We start from the raw sequence: 24,744 nt of genomic DNA, 5'->3' as shown, positions 1-24,744 counted from the left end.
GAGCCTGACCCTGTTGTGTTAACCCAATAGCAGAGCTCCAATAAAAGTGATTAGAGAAGTCTCCCCCTGCTGCTCGCCGCCTCTGCTGCTGGACTAATGGCACAAGTGGGCCTCTTAAACTTTCCCCAACATCTGTGCCAGTATTGAACCGTGAGGATGGATGGAGCAGCGGGGCCAGCAGAGCGCCCCCGGGGAGGAGGGAGGGAGACAGATAGAGGTCTGTCCTCCATCTTTTCATCTCCTTTTTTTTTTTGAGGGGAGAGGGAGGGGGGGGGGGGGGGTTCATTCCCTGCTCGCGCACGTCGTTTCTCTCCTGCACTCCACGCTGCTGAGCATAGGAAGGCAGAGCCAGCTGTTCCCTCCATTGTCCAGGTGCTTAACTGGATTAAGGTGGAGGGGGGGACAAGGCCAGACTCTCTCTCTCACACACACACACACACACAACCTCAAACTTCAAAGGCAGACCAAGAAGCACAGGTCTACAGTTAAATGTCAGACCTGGTATAAAGGACTTCTTGAAGTATGTACATCTGCACAGAATAAGTCAGTTTCTTTACTTCTGAGTGCATCATTACCTTTCCACTCTATCACACTCCCCTGGTTGTACTTGCCTCCAACTGGGCATGAAAATAATCTTTACAAACGTTGGACGGTGGACAGATTCTGTTCTCTAGCAGAGGAAGTGAAGTATTTAAGTGCTCTTCTCACTCCAGGTGACTCAAAGTGGCGACGAAGAAGTGAAGTGTAAACAGGAAATAATTAGTAGCCAAGACAAACAAAGTCTGGGAATTACGTCTATAAAGCACAAGTTATTAATTATGTATGAAAATAATTAGTTTACCATAACTAATTTGATGCTTTTAATCATCTTCTCCAGGCCGTCTGCCTCCCTGCTCCTCCCTCTCTTTTGCTTTTCCGTCTTTCTCCTCGGTGGACCACAATCTTTTCGATCCTTATCGGTGAACCAGCTGGGTTTGAAAGGGCCTCCCTGTTGAGAATGAATGTGGCCTTAATCTGCCACCGCCTACACACACACACACACACACACACACACACACAGTGATAAACCAGTGTAAGAGACATAGCGCGTTTGGTCAGAGGACGCGAGATTAGTCATACATGGGCGAGCTCGATGTGGGGCCTGCGATGTCGTGTGCCGTCTCGCTTCCTGCCTCCAGCTGCTGGTTCCTCCTTCCTGTCCTAATCCCGACTGTGCGACAAGCTACTGCCTGCCAGCAAGATAAGGAAGTGTCCATTGTCTCCCTCAATCCTCCTTATGTTTTGTACTGCAAAAGGCGCCTCTTACATCTGTGTGTGTGTCGTTAATGAAGCAACAAAAGAACAAAAACAATGGATCCATCTGGCACGTAAAGAGGACAACATATCTTTGATGGTTTACTAATAAAAAAAAGTATTGACACGGACAAATTCCTTTAAATCGTCTCCACATTGGAATGCCTCATAACGTGTTTACCCTCATCCATAATAACCGGGGCCATAGTCCACGCTGTGAATACACACACACGTATTGATCGGGGGCCCTCTGTGGCCGTGGGTGTGGCAGTCTGACTGGCAGCGCTCGTCCTTACAGTCAATATGCTCGATAAGGAGCAAATTGTAGCACGTACAGTAATTTGGTAAATCCCAAGAAACACCGATCTATGCGGGGGAGTAATCCATACGGAGGTCAGCGGGGGTTTACCGTTACGCACATATGTCTGTTTTAAAAGGTGTCATTTAATCATTGCTTGACCTCAAACCTAAACATGTGCTCAGGTTTGGTGTTAGAGGAACGTTAGGCTGACCTGGAATCTCCTCATCGTCCCACATCCTGATGTTACTGCAGAGCCGGAAACTTTTCTGAAATATCAATTCTGAGAAGAGTGTGAATACTCCAATGACGTCAAGTGGTTAGTGTATGTGTGCGTGTTTTAGTCTGTGTGTATGGGGCGCTAATAATGTATGAGTGCTGTTGGACTCCATCTCCATCCTTCAAGGATTTCTGTCCCTCTTTAGCTAAAATTGGAGCAAATATTACACAGTCAGCTATACTGCAGTCACCCGTCAGACTGAGATACTTTAACCCAGAAGTGAGCAACCAATCAGAATCTTTCTCTCTGCCTCGGAGCATTTTAGCCTGTGAGTCCCTGAAACTTCACTGTCCTGTGTGAAATGTCATATTTGATCACAACTCCTTAGCTTTTTTGACCCTGATTCAAAGACTACAGGCAGCTCCATCACATCTCACAGTAACAGCACAAAAATGTGAGTGTGTGTTGACCAATCACACAGCAGCAGAAACTGAAACTGTGGCTCACTTCCAGTCAGTTTGAATGCTGCGAGCTCGGCAACATGACGCGATGTGGATCCAGATGTCTGACGCAGATGTTCGGAGCTGCTACAACTCTTTGAGAAGCTTCAAAGATCCGACAACGCTTGGTACAGATCCGACTCATGAAACAACAAAATACACAAAGTATATTCTTGAATTTAGCAAAGCCCCGATCTGTTAGAGTTTCTGATGTTACTTAAGCATAATGAATTATGAATTTACCAGCAGAAGAGATCACCCCCACCAAGCTGTGCAGTCTTGTTTACATTTCAAACAGGTCCACATACAGCACAGCCAGCCTCTAATCCTGGGGAGACGGCGAGGAAGTCTGGCTTAGTCGAGCTAGATGGTATCTTTAAAAGGACGCAAATGCAAGTTTCCATGTTCTCATTTTCATTTAGGAGTCTTTGAAACCTCTACAAAGCCTTCATCTCTTCACTGATCTTTTTGCCGCAAGACCGTTGTGCTCACAGAGTGAAAACAGGTCATTTTAGCTACTGTCACTTTAAGCCTTCATTTATGTGGCTATAGAAATCGGCATAACCGGGCGACCCGCTGACCTCGAGGTGTGCAAACGTTTCCACACGTTATTGCGTTTTTAACGCCGACAACAACGTCCCTGACACGAAATTATCTAAGCGAGAATAAATGTGATTGATTGTTTGATTGGCTGGGCCGTGCCTACAGGACCCCTGCCGGTCCCAATCTGCACCCTAAGTGACCAATAAAAGCGTTAACTGTCCCCGTGGTGGCTGTACAACACAGGAAAATATGACTTAACGGGGAAAACGATGACCCCCCATTGTGGTGCAAATGACTCCTTTCTATTCCACCACACAAAATCGTAACAAAACCTTGTCGCACTTTGCTAAGAGATCAAAACTGAAACAAAGAAGTCGAATCAAAACAATGGGAAATAACACAGAATAACGGACAATATCAAAGGATAATATGTCATTTCCCATTACCAACGGAACATAAAAAACACTTTTAATACAAATTACCAGACGTGTGGTTGTTTTGAAGGAACGACTGCATGTCAACCATCTGTTGGCATTGACTAAAGGGCCATTCCACAGATTACAGACTGATGGTTCACAGAAGGTTGCAGTGAAGAGCAGAGCTTTGGCACCAGCTACGTGTCGACCCCCGGAGGTCAAAGGGGCAACGCGGATCAGATGGCCTCAGCCTTGATGATGCTAATGAGGTTTGCAAAGGACCCCCAGGTATGCACACACACACACACACACACACACTACACACTACACACTCTGCTATGACAAGCTCAGTTAGGATCCTTTCAATTGACTATATTCGTTCATTGACCTCTAACCCTGACCGCTTACTTGTTTAACCTGGACACTCACACCAACGCCAAGTCCATGTTCTGACTCAGTTTGCTGGGAAATTCGGACAGACAGCAGCTATCGGATTTGTGTCAAACTTAACAGGAAGTTGCCGTCACCGTGGGTTCAAAGCCATTTCACAAATCTTTCATTAGAACACATTTTGGAGAATGAAATCTGCCCCTATACACCCTGCAGAGGAGCTAGGCCAGGCTCAAATGATTCTACGCCCTCCAAAGGTCGACTCTGGGCTCTTGCAAGGAGAAAGACGTTTACGGCTCTTTGTGCCGCACAAAAAACCCTTATTTTCCTAATCCGCCTGGCAGCCTTTGTCAGTTGTTTATGATCCAATATCGAGCCGTTTTTACAGCCGCCCCGCCGAATGAGGCACAACCAGAAGGTCAGAGATTCGCTTTTATCGGCACATACCGACGGTGAGAGCCGTAACACTGTCGGCCGCATTTTACAGCATTTAACAGCTTGTTAAAGATACATAAACCTGATAAATATGATTGAATTTACCAGCTGTTTGTGATTTAACACAGTTTACACGCAGGGCTCACATGGTTTAATCAACTCCATCTTGTTTGATACAGGTAGAGGGTACTGGGCACTAAGATGTTATATATTTTAAACTCCCTATCTCTCTCTCTCTCTCTTCCTCTCTCTCTCCGACTTGACATCCTACCGCCGTCGTCATAGCAACCGTGCAATATGACAGAGCTGATGACAGAGGAGCACTAAGCAGAGATCTGTCACTGAAATAGCTTCGTGTCGTGGAGCCACGCTGTACAGTGTGTGTGTGTGTGTGTGTGTGTGTGTGTGTGTGTGTGTGTGTGTGTGTGTGTGTGTGTGTGTGTGTGTGTGTGTGTGTGTGTAAAAAATCACTCTTCTTCTTCTGCTGGGTCCACAGAAAAAAAAATCCCAAATGATTCCCATTTTGATTTGACCCGACAGTGCTCACCTCGCCACAAACATGACAAAGAGGCGATGTGAACTGTGTTTGGGCTCCACAGCATGTATTGATGGAGAAAAGGCACAGAAAAGCAATAAGGTTTTTCTGTTGGGTTCTACTTCAACGTCATGGGCAGACGGCAGCGGGAAACTTTAAGAAAATCATCCATTTATTTTCCTAAGGTCCCTCCACCCCCCCCCCCCCCCCCCCCCCGACACACACACAGACACCTTTGGAGTTTTCTCCAAACTTCAGATTTTTGTGTGGATCCTTTGGCTGCTGCACAGATAAAACAGCAACAATGCGAGTCATGAAGTTGTGAATTACAGCTTTAATATTGTTCTCAAACTGCTCCCCCGTCTGTGGAACAACACTGTAAAACTGGAATGCGAGGGCTGCTTTTATTATTATTATTAATATTATTTAGTATAATATTTATGCTGTTGATTTCGGAAGGTTACAAGGTTACAAGATTTCCAGATGCTGGTTTTTTGTTAACCTTCACCTTCCTATTCCCTTCAGTATTCCATCAAAGATTCGTTCACATTTGCAGATTTTTACATTTGCAGGTTTGTGTTAAATCTGGAGAAGCGATTTCTTCTCCCGGTGACCTTCGGGGTCAATTCATCAGTGCAGGAGCATAAGGGGCCACGGCAGGGGTCGCACCAGCGTCCCATTGGGGTTCCCCTTTGGTCAAAAAGATCAAACTGGTTAAGAGGCTTAATCTCATGAGAGGGAGGCTTGTTCAGTGTATCCACAATGACACAGGGTCAGTGCTGTGTCAGAGTTCAAAGTGCAACACCCGACCGTCTTTCCTTCCTTCCCTCTCTCCCTACTTTCTTTCTTTCTATCTTTCTTTCTTTCTTTCTTTCTTTCTTTCTTCCTTCACTCACAGATTCCAAACAAACATGACCTCACAAGTTATGATTCAGGCTCACACTGAGCTTTGTAAACCGCGTGTGGTTACTTGACTCAGCGGGAGGCTGCGATGTTTTCACACCGGTCACGTCTTCCCGGCGCAGCACTTCGCTCTCAGCATCCGCGAGTGTCTCCGAGTGGTGCTGCGGGGCCATCCAAAGCTTTTAGAGCAGGCGGGATAGAAATCCAAACAGCTCTATTTAAAAAGGTTCCAGCTGTACGATCGCGGCAAACCAGGCGCCCGGCCTGATGTAATGGGTCTTAATGGCAGCTGCTTCAGCCCGACGGTCAGCTCTCTTCACTTCATCAGTCATTACTCTTTCATCACTCGCTCTGAGCTATTTCAACATCCCCTCATCCGTCCATCCATCATTCACTCACTCCCGCCCTTTTGAAACCCGATGTTAGAGTGTCAGAACAAATACCAGACAGGGAGAGAATGGGAAAGTGAGAAGAAAGTACTAGATGATGTCACGCTTACCAGATAGTTCCATTCCAATCAATAAATCATCCTCGTCCTCCTTAACAGATACTGCCTCCCTCTGGTTTACACTTACACAACCATTCCTCAAATCGTTATCCCGTTAAAAACATTCAAACGGGACACACACATCTGTTTTTGTCAACATTACAACATTTGTCTCATTCCACACCTGAGCTGCTGGGCGTGTTCAGTGCGTTTACAAGACAATGACGGCTAGCCAAGCGGATAACAACCCGAGCGTACACAGATGGCAAAATGATGAGTGCGATGCTGAAATTAAGCACGTCTAATGTGTTCCCAGTCAGCGGCACAGAGACCTCAGCGACCGGTGTTGGGTTTATTAAAAGCCATATGTCGCCGAGGCAGAACCATAAACTGTCCTCTAATCAAGGAGTCGCTGCGCATAAACACATCACATGCCAAGACTGTAAATGCAAATCATTCACATATTCATGACATATTACAATCACGAAAGCAGCAGTGAAGGTAAAAAGGGAGAGGAAAGAAGGCGAAGAGTGAGAAGTAATGAAGAGTGATGGAGAGGACACAGCTCAGGGGGACAGACAGGACTGGGCTTGTCCCGCTCTGAGTGAGACAAATGAGAGCAGCTCTGTTAGAGAGTCTCCTTGTAGTGTCTGTGTCCGCCACGCTCCCCTGCTCCCAATTTCAAGACAACGATAAAGAAGCAGGATGGCAAGAAACCTTCAACAGGTGCTGGACCTCCTGACCCTCGTCTGGGTCATGGCGGTAAAAGAGGTTGCGCCCTCAGATAGCTGCTGTGGTTAAATAAAAAGTAAGGAATGAAGGAATATTGGACTTCAAAAGGCCAGACGGCGGCGGGGAAAGAGAGAGAGGAGATATTGAATTTTCACCCGATGGAAAACAGAGCAGCGTAATAAATGGATTTGTGACTTTATTCAACTTGTTTTTTCCCCCCCAGCTTCGCTTTATAGGATTTAATCTGTTTTCCACTCGCAAACCTCAGAGCCTCGGTTTATTCCTCTAATTGGACAGACAGAAGTCGTAGCGGGGAAATTAAAGACGCAAAATAAATTTCAATCACAGATTCCAATTAAGTGAAATTCCCCCTCTATAATACAAACAACCCCAACACACACACACACACACACACACACACACACACACACACACACACACACACGCACACACACACACACACAAACACAAACTTCCAGCCCCATTCCTGCTTTCCCCATTTACACACACTGCTTCACCAAGACTTCCGTGCTGCATTTGGGTGGTTTTGGAAATCATGAAATACCAATTTTCCAACAGAACAGGCCACAAAGTCTTATCTTGATAACCTTATCTCTGGCTTCTTCATGCCACACATGAACTTTTCACGGTTTTAGCTGAGAGAACGTGCCGATAAATCTGGAATAAAAATGAATAAAACATGAAAACATGTTTGGTTTCAAGGAGGCTATTCTATTCTACTTACACACACACACTGCTCAACACCTTCCCGCACACACGACACACACAGACTGACAGCCTTACATAAGAGCATCTATCACAAAATTGGCACACATAAATATACACACACGTATAAATATGCAACGCTGAAACAATTCCACTGGATGCATTTCAACACCTCCACCTTCAGAGTTGGAATCAGGTGGGCAGTCTCAGCACCATGGACAGAGATAGTTTGAAACAGGTGGGCAGTTTCAGCACCACGGACAGAGGTAGTTTGAATCAGGTGGGCAGTCTCAGCACCACGGACAGAGGTAGTTTGAATCAGGTGGGCAGTCTCAGCACCACGGACAGAGGTATAATTTCAAGCCAGGTGGACCGTTTCAGTACCATGGACAGAGGCAGAGTTTGAACCAGGTGGGCAGTTTCACAAGCATGGATCACCTCTGATGTATTTTCCTGTACCTTTCTTGTACATAGTGCCTCTCTTAATCCTACTGATTATATGTAAATATTCAAATTAATTAGTATCATTATTCCCTCCAACACACGCCGGTGACCTCCATCCTCTCCCTCGCCCTCGCTCGATACAAACAAAACACCAAAGGCCAGAGCCGCAAACTCTCTTAACTATCCAAGGTGGTGCACTCACTCACACACACACAGACACACGCACACACAGACATTTCTTTTTACATACACACGCGCGCAGATCAATACCACAGCTAGCAGCGGTGCTAAGGGCACGCAGGTTTGAAGGTAACCTTGTTTGAGCATTCGGCAATAGAGCGGCAGGGGCTGATGGGGATTTGTGTTATTTGTTCTTGCCGAGTGGACCCGCTGACCCTCGTGCTCAGCCGCTGATTATCTTTCCGCCGGCAAAAGTGAAATATGCCTCTCATTACACCCACGAGGAGATTGATTGCGTCTCCACGCCTCAGAACGCTGTGTCTGATTGGTCTGCGACTGAGATAATTGCCCGTCTTGTTGTCTGAGGGACGCGGTTGTCATACACTGGCTTGTCAGTCGAGTTGCCCGCAACCTAAGAGCACCACATTCATCAGGCTGTGGGGTCGGCAGGTCACGGATGCATGCAAACATGATGCTCAGATTAACGCTGCTCTGTCTTCGGTTAGAGGAAGTTTCACCCAGGTCTGCGTCGAGGCTCCTGCGGCTGTAAGTTAAAGTTTGGCTTCCTGATGTTCTTTCCGGGCTGCTTGCTCCAGATGCTTCCACCTAATTAAGAAGCGCTTCGCGAAAATGCTCCAGACTCCCTGCGACAGCTTTGTACCTGTCAGCAGCGCAAACGTGTTCCAGCAGCTATTTGCTGTCAGAATTGCGGCGACGAGCTGTAGCGTGAAAACTAAAATTTTTCAAATGAGACTAGTTTCATTAATACGCAAACAAAATCCCCAGAAATTCTTTGTGACAACATGCTGAGCTTTAGGCAGCGAGACGTGAAGACAAAAAAGCTGAAAAGTTTTGTTGTATTGTTGATTAATGGATCTCTCTCCCTCTCTCTCTCGCTCACACTCTCACTCTCCCTCCTAACAACCATAATTACTCATTACTGCTGCTTGTAACTGTTGCCTCGGCTGTGATTGGGGTCATTCCAAAAGGTGAAAGGTCGCAAAATAGGCTTCATGCTCCGTTGGCATTTTGCGCATCATTTTCACGTTATGAGGGCATCTTGAAGGACACACTGCGCATAGTGTCACACAAACAAGATCAGCACAAAGAAATGGCAAGTCTAACTGTTCCCCCATTGACGATTTCTACACATCTAACAGATTTCAAGGGCTGGGATTTGTAAATACTTTTCGCAAAAAATGGCATGTGTTTGTATTCTGTGTAACATCAGAATTTGAAGAAATTCACAAAAAACAATGATGCATATGCAACTGTGTCGCTCTTAGAATAACATTAGTCCTGCCTGACTTTCTTTGTTTGTACTTACGCCTCTGTAATGCATCACTGTTTGACCTCATTACCCCGGCCGCCCTGCCCTTTGACCTGTAACCTGGCCCCGGCGTTCCCGCACAGACACCAGGGTCACGGCTCTAACGAGGAAGCATGTACCTGGTCACTGCTGTTTGACAAGCTCGTCTTGTTATTGTGAAGAAAGGGGAAAAAATGATTGCATGTTTCGTTGCGGTCCTCTGGACCGATTGGATTGGACGCTGAGCTCATCGCGTCACACACACACACACACAAGACGGCGCCCCAGTTCACTGATCCATCAGTGCCCCCATGCACTTTGCGGTTTGTGAAAAATGGGTTTTCAAATCGAACCTGACAAAAAGAAAAAGATCGGCTTGAATCGATGTGTGAGGATTTACAGCGGTTGCGCGTGATCGGGGGTTGTAGGTTTCGGCTTTTTGAGGTTTGTTTCACTCTGTGGAGACGGTAGGCAGCTGAGTGACAGTGGAGGTGAGACAAAGACGTCGGTGTCAGGCGAACCCAATCACCAGCCAAACCCCAAACCACAAAGGCTGAAGCAGGTGGCGGCGACCTCTGCGTGCTGATCCATGAACGACCCCCCCCCCAAATGTCTGAGGACGTTTTGTTCCAAATTAAATCATTCACCAGTGGAGAAGATTTCAATTTTCTTTCACAAATCAGCTGAATGAACAAAACTGAGGCAAACTATGATACAATATCATAGCTCAGACAGAGAGACGGAAACCACAACACGACACAATCCTTCTAAATCTACTCCCAAACTTTAACTGCAAACTTTTCACTTCAAACAGGAAACCAACCCTCAAGCAGGAAGGCATATTGCTCCTTAAAGGACACGTTATGAGTGAGGCGAACCGGAGGAGCCCCAGTTACGTCAGCGAGCGAGCTAATTTGTTGTAACGTTCAGGGGGAACAATAGAATGAGACGCACCGGCCCTGCGCTGCTCCGTCATCCATCAATGACTAACAGCAGCTCATGGAATCGCACCTAGTGGGAATTGATAGGACGCGATGTCTATTGTCTGAGAGGCCCTCACGTACAATGAGGTGATGTCATGCTGTGTGCGGGTATTAAACTGGGGCAATCAAACACTTCCTGCCTTCTTCAGTGTCATGATGTGTCATTGGTGAACTACTGACTCTCGCAACAGCAACTGACCAAAACTTTAAACAAACACTGCAAAAAACAGAGCTCATACCTCCACCAAGGCCCATCAGGCCTCCTATTATGGCTCTCAATGATGAATTTAACGTGTTATTGATGACGCCACGATCTCATACATACCAACACTATTGCATAAGTAGTGAGTGCAGCACAGAGTTTGGTTACAGTAAACTCATTCATTCATGAGTTACAGCACTTTGTGGTGAATAAGCCACGCCCACTCAACTTGGCAGCCAATAATAGCAAAAACAAAGACTCAACTTTTATTTTGCTTCGGTTTCCTGTAATGTTCTGACAATTTGGCCAAAACTGAAGGAAAGAAGAAATGCAGATAGACTCAATGAATCCGGGAAAACAGACAGACATTTTGAAAAGAATTTACATTCTATGACTTGTGAATTAAAAGTTATAGACCGAAATGTAATACTGGTTATTACAGCGCCACCATCAGGCCGACCTGTACCACCAAGTTTCATGAAATTTGTCCATAGCTTCTCAAGAAATACACAACTATTCTTTAAAATTAACATTAAAATACATTTCATTTGAATTGGAATCTTGTTATTTAAGTTCACACGTGTAAACAATGAGCTAACAACAACCTCTCCTCCAGCTTCCCTGTCCACTCAGCGAGAACATAACCCATCTCATTTACGTGCGTTCAGGAGCCCTCGCTGGGTTTCTCCCCGCGGGTCGCGACGTAACTTTCGTCACATTCTGCCCACACAAAGACACAAAGACTTTCTCCCGAGACGCCTTTTCAGAGGATAAGAAACATGACGGAGAAACATCTGTTCCGTTGCTCACTTTAGCGCCCAACTGTGGCTCCATCTCCTGCAAAACCCCCCATGGGATTTCAACTACTGACAGACAGCAGCAAGGGAAATCAGTCTGTGTGTGTGTGTGTGTGTCTCAGTATATACCGTATTTGTGAATTTATACACACACACCTGAGTGTTATTGCGTCGGCGTATCAGTGTTGCGTCTCTGGTTCCTCCTTTGATATCCAGCTCGTCTCCAGGTGTCACGGCGGTGGTTCAGATCCCAGGGCGGGGCTGCAGGCTGAGCTCCAAGCTGGGGAATCATTTACAAGAAGCACATGAGGGAGGACTCTGTTTTTGGGATAGCAGATAGCTGGAAGAAATATGATTTATTATTATTTTTGTTCATCTTTAGGCCTGGATATAATTAAATTACGAATTTGAGCATTGAGGCTTTCATATCCTACTAATGAATATGATTCACCAAACACGCATATCCATAAAAAGTGAAAATACGATGTTACGTTCAGTCTAATTCCAAAATTGTAAATTGCAGATCGTCTCATCTTCTCAGAAAAACTGAATAAGTGCAGGTTAACAAATTTCACCAGAGGAGCAAAGACATTAAAAAGTGCTACGTTCGCTTTTCAGCAACCACTCATAGCTGCTACATTAGCATTTTTTCACTTTCTTTGCATAATTTGATACCTTTAAGCCACGTCCGCTCATTAAAAATGCATCCGTCTCAATTAGGGCGATCACACATTACGACACGAGGCTTTCTCACCTCTTGTATTGTAGTGTGTGTGTGTGTGTGTGTGTGTGTGTGTGTGTGTGGCCGATTACTGCAGAAACGCCTAGCGTGGCAGCTTTATCTACGAGCTTTATGTGCACTACAAAACATATGATCCCATGGAAATAATCCTTTATTGTGTCTGGAAATCTTAAAAATGGTAGTTGGACAATATAAACGATTTCATTACAAATTATGATGGCTTTCTTTAAACAGGTTTCATCCATCTTCTGAACAGGGGGATGAAACCTCTCCCAGAATTCATTGGGTAAGAGGCAAGGTGTGATCTGTAGCTTCCAGTTCACCTCATCTGCAAATCTTTGGACTGCAGGGACAAACAGGAGCAACTTCTGTCACTATACACTTACGGGGAGGGGGTTACATTTACTGCTGTGTTTTTCGGTCAACTAACGTTTTACGACTGACACAGGAAGGGAGGGACACTTTCGGTGGTCTGTTGCTGCTCGTAACACAACAGATTGTCTCTGTCACCTTCCTTTAATAACACAACACCACTAATTACTCTTTATGTAACTGCTGTCACTAATGGAGCCTGTGTGCAATCTGGTCGCCAATCAGTTTGAGAGCATGGAACTGTGTGTGTGTGTGTGTGTGTGTGTGTGTGTGTGTGTGTGTGTTTCAACAGAGGAGCTGAACACCTGCCTTCAAGACGGAAACTGACAATCTACACACCAAGAGTGGAGCCTGTGTTATTCTGAGTGATGCAGCGTTATCTTCATCACCTCTGCTTCCGTTCTGCTCCTCCCCTCCCAACGCTGCAGGTATCACATTCCTGTCTCATCAGCCAGACATCAATCCATCCCTCACCGGCGGCATCCTGGCCCGTCAGCTGACAGCAGGGTCACGCCCTTCACCCCCCGTCTAACGCTGGACACCAAAGGAGCAGAGAGTTGATAGTGAACAAACTCAGCAAAACATTTCATCAATGAACATTTATCAAATCAAGCACTAAATAAGGTAGACATCTGTCTTACAGCAGTGGCACAGGGAAGAGACTGAAAACAACAGTGTGGGCGTGCGGGGCCCTGAAATATGTTCCTCTCCATAACTCTGCTTAACTGATTCGATAATTGAAACACGGACAGACTGTCAGGAAGCTCTCGGTAATTAGAGGCACAGTTATCCTCCTAACGCTTCATTCTCTTTAATTTTTACACACAGATTCAATCAAAGCAGGGGGCCCTGGAGTGTGTGACTTTGTGAAGCATTTACATTTATAACAATAACAGGTATAGAAGAATCAATTATCTTCAAGTTACCTTAAATATCCACTACATATTCTGAAAACTGGGCATGCTTTTGATGACGCTTGCCACAAAATGATACAATTTATGTGTGCGTTCAAGGACAGCTTTTCCGAAATCCACTGATTGTGCAGGGATGTGAACGCAGCCAGTAAGTAAAAGCTAAAAAGATTCCTGCTGTTAATCCTTAATTGGACTCAAAGAGGATTGCAAGCCGTTTCTTGGCATCCGCTCTGTAACGAAGTGGGTCTGTCAGAGAAAGATTTGCTCTGAGAGAGAGAAGAGAATTTGGAGTGGTTGCCAAATCAGTCCATTGGGTGATGCAGGGGATCTAGCAGGGGGCTGATGAGCTCGTGTACAGCTGTATATAAACAGAGCAGGTGTACACAAACAGTGCAGCCTGTCTGTTGTTGGCGTACACAAACTCACTCATAGTTGTCTAGAAAGGATTTTCAACTGTTGTTTCTCAGGGTTTAACAGTGAGTTCGCTATCAATCCCCCCCGCCCCTCCCGAACGCAACACAATACGGCTGGAATTGTTTTCCTCAGCCTCGAGGTTGACATTCCTTTTGTTCACTAATAGTGAGTGGATGCCCCACATCCACCCCTCAGTCTGACAGAGCGCCGGTGCAAAGCAGATCCGTGTAGGAGCCATTCTTCACAGGGCAAACAGGGTCATAAACTATCCATACACCACACAATTACGCCCTGATCCGACACCAAGCCGCTCTTCAGTCAATCAAACAGCCGCACTGGCCTCCAACTACGTTCCTATATCCATGTTAGCTGGCCTGGTGATTCTGGCCAACTCTGCCGTAACAAATTGTTACGGGAGATTTAGTGTGGCTGGATCCAAATCCCAGGAGCCATGCGATGTTGTTCAATAGGCTCCCTGCACTGTGTGGGGCCGGCAGGAGTGGCTCCTCTAGTCTCTGCTAACTAGCGGCCAAGCCAGGGGCCCCCTGCCAAGTGCTGGTGATTTATGGGCCAGAGTGAACGCCTAATGCAGGCTGCTTTGCATATGTCCTGGTTTGGCTTGTTGGAAGCTAGGCAGACTTTATAGCAGCTCTCCCCACACCTTGGACGCCAAATGGGCCTGTAGTACTCACAGTATTCCACTTTTTTGCCACAACAGCTCTGCAAAATTATAGCAAATGTGTTCTCTATCTAAATTTACGGCGTGCTGTTGTGGGGGAAAATACAACTGCAGGTTTATGGATATGGATGGGGATAATTCAGAGAGAGGAAATGGGGCTAAAAGGGTTGAGAGGATTTGATAAAAATTCAACGAGCGCCTGTGAGAGGTATGAAATCACACGGCGAGCCCGCTTTGAGCACTAAGGACTCCAGAGCCGTTATTAAATCTGTTTATGTGCAGCCACATCACAAGACCAAACAGACAGAGAGAGCGTCTTCTGATCAAAACCAAAGCAGCAAAGGAAGATCTAACGCCTATCAGAGGCTGCGTTCCATCTGACACCTGAGCTCAGCACAACAAGGTCATTTCTTCATAGAATAGGAGTAATAAATAGAGATAAAGGACAGATTCAGCACGAAGGGGACACTATAAAAATCTATATTTATATTATACAGTAGAATGTGCACACGGGCATGGACAGCTGATTAATTTGTTGTCTCTTTGGTTCAACACATATCTGTACTGATATCTGAGCTATATGCTGTTGTTAGCTGAAGGCACCACTAGGTGGTAGTAGGCAGTATGATGGATTTGTTAGATGTTCCAACGTTTTATGGGCAATAAAGTACTGAGATATTGGTGTGCAAGTTGGCGCAAGGATACACAAGTGACGCATTTTCACATGGAAATGGCTTGATGTTGGATATTTGAGGGGCTATAAAACAACATTTGTCCATAGTTACTGGCTACTAATTATTGATATGGTTGTGTTCAGGACAACTCCGACTACACACCAACATAAAATCGACCTCCTTTACTGTACCTTTGAAGAGAATGTGTTAGTTAATATGAAGTTCAAGTGGAAGCCATTTCTAGGTCCACAGATGGGAACACTGCTTGGTTTTGTGTTAGTGTGGAGTCGGTGTTGTCCTGAAAACAACAACATAAGTCATTGCCAGTAGCTATGGAGAAATATTATTTTATAGCCCTCAAATATCAGAAATTCTGTTGTTAGGGGGGAAAAAAGACTCAAGGGACTCACACTAATTAAAATCACATTTTGTTAAAAACAAAGAAGTTTAAATGTATGAATGGTACATTGTGCTTTAACAGTTTCACATTCCAGTGATGGTATTGAACTGATATCTGTCATTAAGGAAACTGAGAAACCTAAGAGGACAAGCCTTGCCACTTATTCCTCACATTTAGAACGTTGAGCTCCATTGTTTTGGATAATAATTGCATTGCAAAATAAGAATTAAAACAGAAAGTCCAGCTGCCACCATGAATTGGATACAATACAACACACCACTTTGTGTGTTGATTTTGGTCACAAACATGGAACATTGGAGGATATTGCACTCATCTGCAACAGCGTCAGGTGTTTGCAGCTCCACTATGATGAATACACGTACAACCAACACTACACATGATCACATTGTGTGGTCAGTGGTGATGCAGCGTTGTGCATCACATCCTAATAAAAATAAACTCTTTAATATAAACAGTGTCTTCAGTCAAACACTAATGTTGTTGTGTTTAAGGCTACCTGGTAACAGGTAAGGAAGGTCCTAGAGCACAAGGTCAATTACAACAGCGCCAAGAGCATTGCATTGGCGTTTTGCAGGTTCAGTCGGACTGGAATTTCAGCCATTGAGGAAACTTCATCAGTCAAGAGGAAGGCAGTCGGCCCGATGCTTTTCCACACGCACTTCTCGCACAGTGGGCCGCCACCTGACACACAGTCCGTCTGGACAAAAGAGAAACAGATAAATAAACAGAAATAACCGGAAGACAAGCTACTGACACTCAAACATCTACAACAAATGTCTATGGGCCCGATTCAGAGTTGATTGAACACTAACTTTGTGCTCGTCTAGTTGGGGATTTAAGCACCTCTATGGTGAGTTGTGCAAGTGGGAGAGGTTTTTGCAGCTACGGTGCGAAACCTCACTTGCACCTTGCAAATTTAGTGTGGTTCCAGTGTGTGGCCTTACCAACGTCATCCTTCGTTTGCACATGATGAAAGACGAGCAGGACCTGATGCAGTTGGGACACGCGTGGACGGAGCAGGGGAGGGGTGTGTCCGGCTTCATCAAGGAGTCCATCAATTCCGGCTTCAGGAAGTACTCCTACAAATGACAGCAAGATGATGATGTTGCAAGGAGAGGATGGTCAAATTTACTTACATGAAACGTTTTGATCCATTCTTACGCACATTCTAGCTCAAGGAGTGAGTACATACACACAGCGTCCGCCTCAGCACTAACAGGACTAAGGAGTGACACACTATTAGCTCAGCGTTTGTACTTTTGAAGGCATGCCTACTGCTGTGAATATTCAATTACTTGTTTGGAAAAAGCAACAAAAATCAAAGATGTCTGGAACCTGATGAAAGGAAACTACACATGTAAGACTCAAGCACAGTGACACACTGTGCTCAACACAGCCTCTCTCTCAGATGTAAACCTCCGAGTCTCACAGATTCAGCAAGGTAACATGTAATTATTGTGAATCTAAATAAAACCATGTCACAGGTGATGAGAGACAGAAATACAGGTTTGAATGAGGATTTGCATGATTTCTGATAAGGAGTGCGGCATCTACCCCTGCCATGGAGAGGATGTTACAGATGTTCTTGGTAATGATCAGTGAGGTTCTGGCCCGAGTCACTGCCACGTAGAGCAGGTTCCACTCGTCCACAGGAACTCCTTGTGAAAACCTCTCTGAGAATACAAGGTGAGCGTTAACGCAGAATGTACATTGTGGCAGTGTACTAGGTAAACAGTGGTATTTGGGCTAGGAAATATTAGAACAGTATAGGGATTTAAGTTAACATTAACATTGTAGCACCTTCCCCTGTACACCAATAATGGTAAGTAAACACACACCCCATGAGAAGCCAGGGTCAAGGTTCATCATGTGTTTGGAAAAGGGAACCTTGATAAAGTCATCAGTGACCCTCACAGAGTCAAACTCCAGGCCTTTGGACTTGTGAACTGTTCCTATGATGAAGTCTGGAACAAAAAATGAACACCTATGAGATCCACATTACAGAGCGTTATTTTTTAAATTGTAATGAAGTCTAGGGGAATTGGATCAACAAATGCTCAGTGCTTTAAGTGAAAAGAAACAAATGTCCATTCATAAATTTATTTATGAATGGACAGTTTTCTTGTGTTTGTGTGTGTACCTGCATTATTTAAAATGCTTTCGTAGCATTTGTTTAGGCAGTCCACAAGCTCTGGCATTCGACTGCTGTACTTTTCAGCAATAAGCAGCTTGGCTTCCAGTTCGTGGTCTTCAGCCTGTGTGACGTAGGTCTTCAGGCTTCCATAGGGGCCTGTCTTACTTTTGATAAAGGACCTGATGAAGGAATCCTTGACAGCTGTAGGCATAAAAGATCTGGAATGAACGGGTGATGTTTGAAAGAAACAAACAAACAATGACATAAATCTCTTCACAAATCAGAGGTAAAGTGTGTCACTGGGCTCGAGTCTTACAAATGTAGCTTCCTTTCATCAGGTTCCAGACATCCAGGATCTTATTCAGGCCGATACTGGTAATACCCTAGAGGAGAAGACGTTGGAGCAGTTGAAGAAAGGTTATGCGTATACCAGTATAGAGAAGTATTGACTAAATAATCAGTTCGTATTTGCTTCTTTCTCTGAACAAGTAATTGAATGTTCGCAGCAGTAGGCAACCTTCAAACAATAACCGTCTCAAAAATACAAGCTCTGAGCTAATAGTGTGTCACTTGATAGTCCTGTCAGCATAAAGTGCTGAGGCAGACGCTGTCTGCTGTGTGTATAAACTCACTCCTATAAAGTGGATGCGGCAGCAAGGGTTGATGTCGATCAGCTGGATGGCTTCATTGAAAACACTCAAATTGCATCTGCACAAGATGGCGATCCTCCCCCGGGCTTCACTCCTGCCCGTCTTGACCATCTCTGACACTTTTTCTGCAGTGTCATCACATACGCCGCCTGTGGGTGAATGTACATCACACATCAATGGGGATTTTTGAAGAACTGTTCATTCATATCAAGTACAAAAAACATCAACAGGAACCACTTTTGAGAATTTACCGTTCTGGTTTCCTCCTACTAGAATCTTTGTGACCTTCTTGCACACTTTGAGGAGGGTGGCGCCCACATAGGCGATCTCAGGACCAAACCGGAAGCTCTGGACAAAGAAATCAGTAGAATGGAGGTTATTTTCTCCTGATTAGTTAGTGCCACTACTGTAGTGATCTAGAATTACCAAGTTAGATTCAAATGTGGCTATATTACAATGCCCTTATTTTAAACAATGTGTATGCATGTGTGTGTTTTAAACCTGTGTCAGGTAGTAGATGTGTGTGTGTGGCACAATATGCAGGGCATTCACAGCTCCTCTGAAAGTGTAAATTTGCTGGTGAGGATCTCCAACCAGGACTTTCCCACAGCGCTGAGAGAGAAGCACGTCCATGATGGCTGGGAAGGAGAAAAAGACTGACTTGTACGGACAAATGATCACGTTATCGTCCCTTCTTTCTATGATGAGGGTTTAACATTACCTGGAGTGCAGTCCTGGGCCTCATCAATGAAAATAACATCATATCGGTCACTCAGACATGGCTGGGGGCTTTGGAGCTGCCACAATTTCAAGTAACCTGGGAATGAAAAGTTCAAGAAAAAGCTGAGGACCATTCCTGCAAACCTTAGCACCATGTACAAATCATCACTTCTCTCATCTATGTTTAACTACCGTCATGAGTCATGTGGTGGCCTTCGATAGTCGTCATCTTGAGACTCTTCATTTGGTCCCAGATCTTCTGTGCATCATTGACATAAACCTGTGATTTTAGAGAGGAAAAAGCCACATGGTTGGAGTGAATTAATATAGGAACAGAAAAATCTAATCACCCATTTTTAAGTCAGCTATCCAGGTCTTTTTTAAGTATGTGGTTGCTTTTAACCTTTTCAGTACATCGAAATACATTATGAGTGAAGACAATTGAGTTACTGTAATGAGAATCAGTATTTTTGAAATGCAAGAAAAAAAATCAAATGGAGTCCAAAAGAAAATCAAAGGAGATGTGAGTCTTGTACCTGTTTTGCGTCAAAATCCATCACTTGCCTGCGGCCAGTAGTGTTCATGAAGCTGTCAGGGACGTGGGTGTAGTTGATGCGTGGGTCTGATGAAGCCATGAAGGTGTTAATAGTTGTGACTACCACTTTGCCATTGACAAAGCCACCGCGGCCTTTAGGCAGAATAGATGCCAGGGAGAAGGGCCTCAGGTTGAAGGTCAGCTTCTTAAGAATTTTATACCTGTCACACAGATTGAGGCACAATGGGTGACACTCCATATTCCAACTCCATATTACCTGACAGTCAAGGTTAGCAAGATGAAAACGTTTGGACGCACCAAACAGGCCTGTACAAGTAGCAGAGGCTGGCGATCAGGACGGACATGGATGTATTATGGACAAGGTGAAGCAAAGAAAATGCCCGACTTTGGTTATATCATCGCAACATGCCCGAGGAGGAATGCAGTATTATAGGAATAGGAGGCAGTGACAAATTCGTGATATATTTCTACCACAGCTTTGTTTGATCTAGAATTGGATGCCAAAAGCTCCATTACTGCTCACTGGAGAGGGAGATAAAAATGCCAAGATGGATCTGGTAAATCCCTTTTTTGGACAGAGCATGACATAAACACTGTTAATCTGTGTGTTTGAGCAACTATGTCAGAATTACGTGTTTGACTAGCTGGAATGGGAAGAACCGTGGTGAAATTTGGCTTCATTCCACTGCTTTGCCATGTGAAACACTAAATCCTCCCGTCTTCCCACAATACTGAACACAGTTTCTCAATTGTATCTTTGTTCAAATTAACTATGTGCAGGACTTTACGTGTACATGTCACAGCCAGTGCGCAGTTACAGAGAGCAGAGGTAGCGTTTGCGTTCTCACCTCTCGCCAACGTCTCTGTAGGCCAAGGAGTGGACGGTCTTGCAGTCCACGTTGCTGGGGAAGCAGCTTTGTGCCGCACGGGCCACAGAGTTGTTGAAGGCCACATACAGGAACCTCAGATGAGGCCGCCGCTCTGCAAATTTCACCAGTGTGGTCGTCTTCCCTGTACCTGGAAGAAACAGGGACAATGACCTTTCAGCAGACACAACACAACAACCAAGACACTTTTGAATTAGCCTGTATTCAAAATCAGGTCAAATATTTCGACATACTTGTGTTCTTCGTATTAGAAATTCTAAGACAAAATTTATAACCTGTTAATGGTTAAAGACTTCTATAGATTCCCTGTGCCTTTCCTATAGATGAGTGGTCACCGTACCTGCAAAGGCGATGATCTTGACCACGTGGTTTGGCTGGATGTCATGGCTGAGGATCTGCTGCTGTTCATGAGTGAGCTGAATCTGAAGCCGCCTAGCAGAAACAAACACATCGTTATTCTTGGTACAAGCTACTCATAGGTTGCATGATACATTTTCGCAGTTACAAATGCACAAGATCACTTGTGAAAAGATGAAGTGTCTACTAAATCCTGATCAACTGATTTGGGGCAACTAGGACAGATGTATTGCCAAGCATTGTCCAAAACTAATTGATGTGTAATGTACTTTTAACAACTTTAAAAAGGCTCCAAATATATTGGAAACTAGGATATCACATCTAGAAATTATCCATTGATTACTAGATGCAGTGATTTGAAATGGGTTTCTTGGATTTGCATATTTCACCTGAAATAAAGTCACAATAACACTGCAATTAAGTTGCTGAAGAAGATACATAAGGTAACTATCCAAGTCTGCATTTATTTGTCATGCATACAAGTTCTCCAGGTGCATTTCAGATCTTACCTGCCACCACTGGAGTGGACTGGAAAAAGACCATTTTCCATCAGGTGGAGCACATAGTAGACATTGTAATGCACTCTGGAGATGCAGGAGAGAAGAACAGGGAGTTTTAATGAGAATATTATGTGATTCCTAAACACAAGACCTATGGTGACTTCTGTAGGTCTTACCGGTTACTCATCTCTATGTTGTTCCTCATCATGGCCAACAACATCATGGCCATTTGGCTGAGGTACTCTGTGATGGCGATGTGTGACATGCAGCGAGTGAGCACAGACACCAGAGCCTGTGCATCACAAACACTCTCGCTTAGGATCAATATCACAGCCATGGCCGCATACGGGTTGGGAGCCTGAATGTTGAACACAAGTATTGAAATTCACCAGAAACTCAGTATGAAGAGTTTAATTTCACAGCATTACTGAACAAACTGCATCTATTCTGAAAGCACCTGTGTGTGAGTGAATGTACGTGTGTGTGAGTGTGTGTGTGTGTGTGTGTGTGTGTGTGTGTGTGTGTCTCATACCTCAATGCCAAGCCCTAGATGTTTTTGAATGTGGGGAATCCGTAATCTGATGCAGGACTCTGCTTGAGGAAACAGCCGATGCTTCTTAACACATTTCAGAACGTCCTCTGGCCTCACACGTTCACCCACCTGATGCTGGGCCATTACACTGACCAACACCAACACACACAAACATCAATATTAACATTCAACCAAGTGTCCAAATGTTTAAATAGTTATGGAAGAATTAATGTTGGTTTGGCGTCAGAGTTAAATGGTCCCATATCCTTAATCATTCTGTGTTGTCTGTGCGCAGACGGGTCACTTTATAACACGTCTTGATTAGTTTCTGTTCACTTTTATACACATTTTCCAGTTTGAATTCGGCAGGGAACATATATTCAGTCCATGTTGAATGACCGTATGTCTCAATGCACCACACCGCATCAGAAGGAAGTCTTGGGGCAAATGCTTGGTGTAACTGCATTAAACAGCACGGCCACATAGGAGAAGGAAGTCACAGTGCAGAACGTCTCTCTAAACTCAATTTGCGTTGAATACATTTATTCCTTTTCATTATTCTCTACTGTCATGCCCTGGTGTGTCAGGGACCATCTGATTTGATGCTGCTGGGGGAGAAGCACATTATCCCTGTTGTGTTCAATAGTTAGCCTGGCCACGCCCCCTGGTGGAAAGCATGTTAAAAGTTCCTTTGCAGCTGTAACTTTTCAATAGAAACCTTTTCATTAATTTTGGGTTTGGCACACCTACCTTAAAAAAAACATTCCAGTGTTATGTTGTGTTTGATGGCGAGTGACAGAATGAACACCGTATTACACGATTAATGCCGGTTGAATCAGTGAGGGAATCAGACATACACAACCAGGTGTCGCACGCAGTGCTCCGACATCGCTGAATCTATGATGTGGCTGCTCTTCAGGATGGCGTGGATTTCCTGTACTGTGGCTTCTTCCTTCATCAGGTAGCGGAAGTATTGTTTCTTGAGAGGAACAAACTGCAGAGTAGGTCACACAAACAAAAACAATATTCAGATGAGCCGCCTTATTCATGCAATCAGGATCATGCCAATGTGGCTGCCTTCCTATGGTCAAAACATATGCAGTCACTACAACAGGGTTTATTTGTCTTAAATTAGGTTTCCTTCAATTAGATTGGATTGTCTGGGTCTGAATCAGTGATGTCCTGGTTATTGCACTCAGGTGTTTTTTCGATTTTTAACAGGGTTTTGAGGAAATGCCTATAACTACGTAAGAAAGATGGTAATAGAAATCGGTTCTTTGTCGTACCTTGACATCTTGGACGATGTTCATCCAGTGGTGGCAGACGCGGACGATGTTGCGGTAGAGGTCCTGGGCAGGTAGGAGGCAAAGCACCTGCCTAAGCACCTCTTCTGGAAGGTCATCTATGCAGCCCTGGGGCTCCATCAAGCCCTTGCTGGTGCCCAGGAGCCCAAAGTGGGCATCAGGGACGGCCTCCACTTCTTCTTCCTCTGCATGAGGGCTGACATCATTGTCACACCTGTCAAACTCATCATCCCAGAACATCTCTGCCGTTATTCCCTCCAAATAGTCCACCTCAGGTTCTGTCTCTGTTGCTACAGCTAAAAGGCTGACATCATCATCCTCATCTTCCTCCACTTTTTGCTGCTCCTTGGGAGCAGGCTCTCCAAGGAGTCCATGTGTCTGTGAGGAGCCAGGCTGAGCAGACTTGAGGGGGCTCGTGCTGATTACTCTTGACAGAGGGAAAAAGTCTTTGATGCCCCTCTGCTGCCCAGGTGGACTTGTCGGTTCAGATGCTGATGAGAAAACAAAGAAAAATTCAGTGTTAACAATGCACAAACAGCACTGGCCCAGAAAAGGCTCTCATCAGATGCTAGAACATTCAGATTTAAAGTTACCACTCTTCCATCTCTTGGTGGGCGTCCTTGGGAGAAGCCTCTGGTTGGGTTCCCGTTTGTTCTGCCTGTGGTCCACACATTGAGGTTGGGTGAGGGCATGGCTGCCTTCCGCACTGCTTCCCAGTTCATCACACTGCTCTGCCCCCAAATGCCTCCTCTTGGCTTTGGCTTTCCCTGAAAAACGATAAGGATTTTACACATGACAACACAAATGGTTTATCTCTGGAAGACGAGGAGGGTCCGCCATATTAAATGCCATGATTCCAATCCAACAAACGCCGAGTGGAGGTGGACTTTAAAACACTACGCCAACAAGTGTGCGTGGACGCAATACGGGCTTGAACCTCATAATATCGAATATGTTAATTGTGCGGCACTGACAATGTTTCAATCAGTTTAAAAGCAGCGTTACCTTTGCCGATACCGTCAACTCTACCACTACAGCCTATTTACTTCGGCACGGCTAATGTAGTTTGTTTAACTATTAGCATGGCTTACCTTTGTTGACCACTTCCATATTCTGAATTTCGTTCGTTGGAAGTCGAAACCAAATGTACTTGTTAGTCTAAACTCAGAGCTACGACGACATGCTGTAGTCGCTTCCTGATAGCAGATAACGGGATAAAATGTCGAGTGCCAGCTAATACTGAGTGCTAATGATCGTAAACATGATGGTTTACTGGCACGATCTTTCGCTTACGTTTGTCTTCAAATAAATTGGTTTTGTGATTGAGATATAGCAAAAAGGATTCACACCAACAGTCCTTTTGACATTTAAGTCATTTTTTGTTCAAACTGATGCTATGAACTGTCTAAACTTTTGCATAAAAGCTTGTTTTGAGTCAAACAATTGGCCTGCTCTTCTTCGCTCTTACGCAGTGGGTAACCGAGACCTGTGGTTG

At 44.8% G+C, this 24,744-nt stretch overlaps 2 protein-coding genes across 4 annotated transcripts in view; both read right to left on the bottom strand.

Moving 5' to 3' along the window:
- Positions 1-13,038, bottom strand: part of pdzrn4 (PDZ domain containing ring finger 4) — a 47,867-nt gene extending 34,829 nt beyond the window's left edge. Inside the window, exons 1-3 of one of the 2 annotated variants that reach the window (XM_076153014.1) lie at positions 12,897-13,038; positions 11,550-11,673; positions 842-1,024 (exon numbers count right to left, since the gene is read on the bottom strand). In XM_076153014.1, coding sequence (XP_076009129.1) covers positions 842-868 — 27 coding nt within the window. In that variant the 5' untranslated portion in view covers positions 869-1,024; positions 11,550-11,673; positions 12,897-13,038. Of the gene's footprint in view, positions 1-841; positions 1,025-11,549; positions 11,674-12,896 lie in introns of those variants that run through there. The other variant, XM_076153022.1, reaches the window with a different exon arrangement.
- Positions 13,039-15,058: 2,020 nt separating this feature from the next.
- On the bottom strand, positions 15,059-24,727 carry fbxo18 (F-box DNA helicase 1). 2 transcript variants are annotated; one of them, XM_076152992.1, is made up of 21 exons: positions 24,341-24,727; positions 23,843-24,016; positions 23,232-23,740; positions 22,803-22,939; positions 21,946-22,093; positions 21,590-21,771; positions 21,423-21,497; positions 20,897-20,988; positions 20,518-20,686; positions 19,650-19,869; positions 19,306-19,393; positions 19,115-19,210; positions 18,895-19,031; positions 18,645-18,741; positions 18,376-18,542; positions 18,060-18,126; positions 17,750-17,944; positions 17,448-17,573; positions 17,164-17,282; positions 16,554-16,688; positions 15,059-16,306 (listed from the first exon to the last, which is right to left on the bottom strand). In XM_076152992.1, exons 1-21 carry the CDS (start codon positions 24,357-24,359, stop codon positions 16,145-16,147), a joined length of 3,114 nt encoding a protein of 1,037 aa, XP_076009107.1. In that variant the 5' UTR covers positions 24,360-24,727; the 3' UTR covers positions 15,059-16,144. The 2 variants fall into 2 exon arrangements, with proteins under 2 accessions (XP_076009107.1, XP_076009117.1); XM_076153002.1 differs by lacking the exons at positions 17,164-17,282; positions 17,448-17,573; positions 17,750-17,944; positions 18,060-18,126.
- Between the last annotated feature and the right edge of the window lie 17 nt (positions 24,728-24,744).

Source organism: Genypterus blacodes, unplaced genomic scaffold, assembly GCF_046128005.1.
Source record: "Genypterus blacodes isolate CSIRO-AG114 ecotype Tasmania unplaced genomic scaffold, CSIRO-AGI_Gbla_v1 ptg000007l_1, whole genome shotgun sequence".
Lineage (NCBI taxonomy): Eukaryota > Metazoa > Chordata > Actinopteri > Ophidiiformes > Ophidiidae > Genypterus > Genypterus blacodes.
Note: the sequence above shows the minus strand (reverse complement) of the source record. Positions and strands in the feature narration are given on the sequence as shown.